Below are 1,690 nucleotides of genomic sequence, written 5' to 3'. Positions count from 1 at the left end.
TTTTCTTTCTTTCCTTTTTTTAGCTCACTAAAGAAGTTCCAGGATATGGCTATCATAAAAAACTAATCGTGGCGATATCCGTTACTGTCATCTTCACAATTTTTATTTTAATCTTCTGCCTCATTGAGGTAAGGACAACAAGTAACTTAGATTTCCAGAATGAAATGCTGTCTTTCCTGTAGATTCAGAACCCACATGCTGAAAATCAAAGTCACTTTCCCACCTACTGGCACTTGACAATCCTCTCCAGTCCCCAAGACTAAGGAAAGCTTTGTTCTTTACTGCAGAGTATGTCCCGGGGATGTTTAAAGGAACTTTCCTCCCAGCAGATCTCTGTGGAACTGAAACCAAGTTAGCAAACCATGAGACTCTTTCCAAAAGCCAAGTTTAAGAAGGCCGGAGTATATATGACAGCAACATTTCTCCAACCCAAAACTATCTAACAGTCTGGTGTACTTCCCAGTCATTCCCGATCTGCCACGGGTTTATTTCCCTGTTGCGGAAATGACGAGAGATGTATGATCTCCACCGTCTAACAGCTGCCATCTCCCTAGAAAAGGACACGGCCAAAGACAGAAGGGCCATCCCGTAGAGGAGTCAGAGTCACGTAGCTCCTGCTCCTCCAGTGTTTGAGGAGCTGTCTAAGAGACCCAGGGAAAGCATCCCGAGGCATGTCCCGCTTACAGGAACTGTTTCTGGACCTTGCCTCTGTTTACCTTTTGCTCAGTTACATAATGGCAACCCGCGGGCTCAGGCAATCCACTCACCTCAGCCTCCCAAAGGCACGGGATTACAGGCTGAGCCAACTCAAAAAAAAAAAACAAAAGCATGCAGAAGGATGTGCTTAGATTGTATGCAGACACTACGCCACCGTATGTCAGGGACTTGAGCAGCTGCAGATTTTGGTCTGGGGTGTGGGTGTCCTGGAGCCAGTGCCCCTCAGAAGCGAAAGGACTATTGTGCTGTAGAATAGTCAAACAGGATGGAACTTCTGTCTTCAAAGAAGTTCCTGCATTGGGTAGATAAGACTTAAAACCAATAAAGATCTAGAGACAGTGGTCATTGTGGTAGATAACCACGTTTTCTTCCAAAACAGATTTACGCTCACCGAGCGAAGATGAAAAAGCAAGTAACCTCAAGGTAAACGCAACCCTGCAACTTTTAAGTGAGGGAACGCACCTCTGGCCGTCCCTCATTCTGTACTGCGGTCACTGCCAGAGGCAGGAAGGATGCTTCCTCACCCTGGTGTTTGGTCAGGCTCCAGCAAAAACCAGATCCCCAAAGCTGTGTTGTATGGGGCTAGCAAAGACAAGCCTGCTCTCACCAGCCCCACAGGGAAACGGGAGGTGGGGAAGAGTTTGGCGGTGCCTGTGCCTGCTGCGGAGGGCATCAGGCCAGGCCAGAAGCCTTCTCGGAGCTCTGGGAAAGGGCAGGGAAGGCCACTTGGTATGGGGCGAATCTCCTCACAGCTGAGAGCAGGTGGAACAGCTGAGTCCCTCCTCGACAGTGGCAGGAAAGTCCCCCCTCACTGGGTCCTGGGCCTGCACTCTCCATTCCTGTTATCCAGACCTCATGGGGCTTTAACTGGGAGAGAACTTGGACAGCAGTTGGTCTCCTCCTTTATAACAGGAAATGGAGAAAGAGAAAGGCAGGCTGTCTTGCCCCGTGGTCACACGTCCAGTGAGCATCT

General features: G+C 49.2%; 1 protein-coding gene across 1 annotated transcript in view; it reads left to right on the top strand.

The window, feature by feature from the left end:
• LOC103272612 (leucine-rich repeat-containing protein 37A2-like) overlaps window positions 1–1,690 on the top strand; it is a 4,791-nt gene that overhangs the window by 2,003 nt on the left and 1,098 nt on the right. Inside the window, exons 3-4 of the mRNA XM_008070093.1 lie at window positions 24–128; window positions 1,097–1,140. Coding sequence (XP_008068284.1) covers window positions 24–128; window positions 1,097–1,140 — 149 coding nt within the window. The remainder of the gene's footprint in view (window positions 1–23; window positions 129–1,096; window positions 1,141–1,690) is intronic.

Source organism: Carlito syrichta, unplaced genomic scaffold (assembly GCF_000164805.1).
Source record: "Carlito syrichta isolate Samal-C Ts95f unplaced genomic scaffold, Tarsius_syrichta-2.0.1 Scaffold312909, whole genome shotgun sequence".
NCBI lineage: Eukaryota > Metazoa > Chordata > Mammalia > Primates > Tarsiidae > Carlito > Carlito syrichta.
This window is presented reverse-complemented; position numbering and strand designations above follow the sequence as displayed.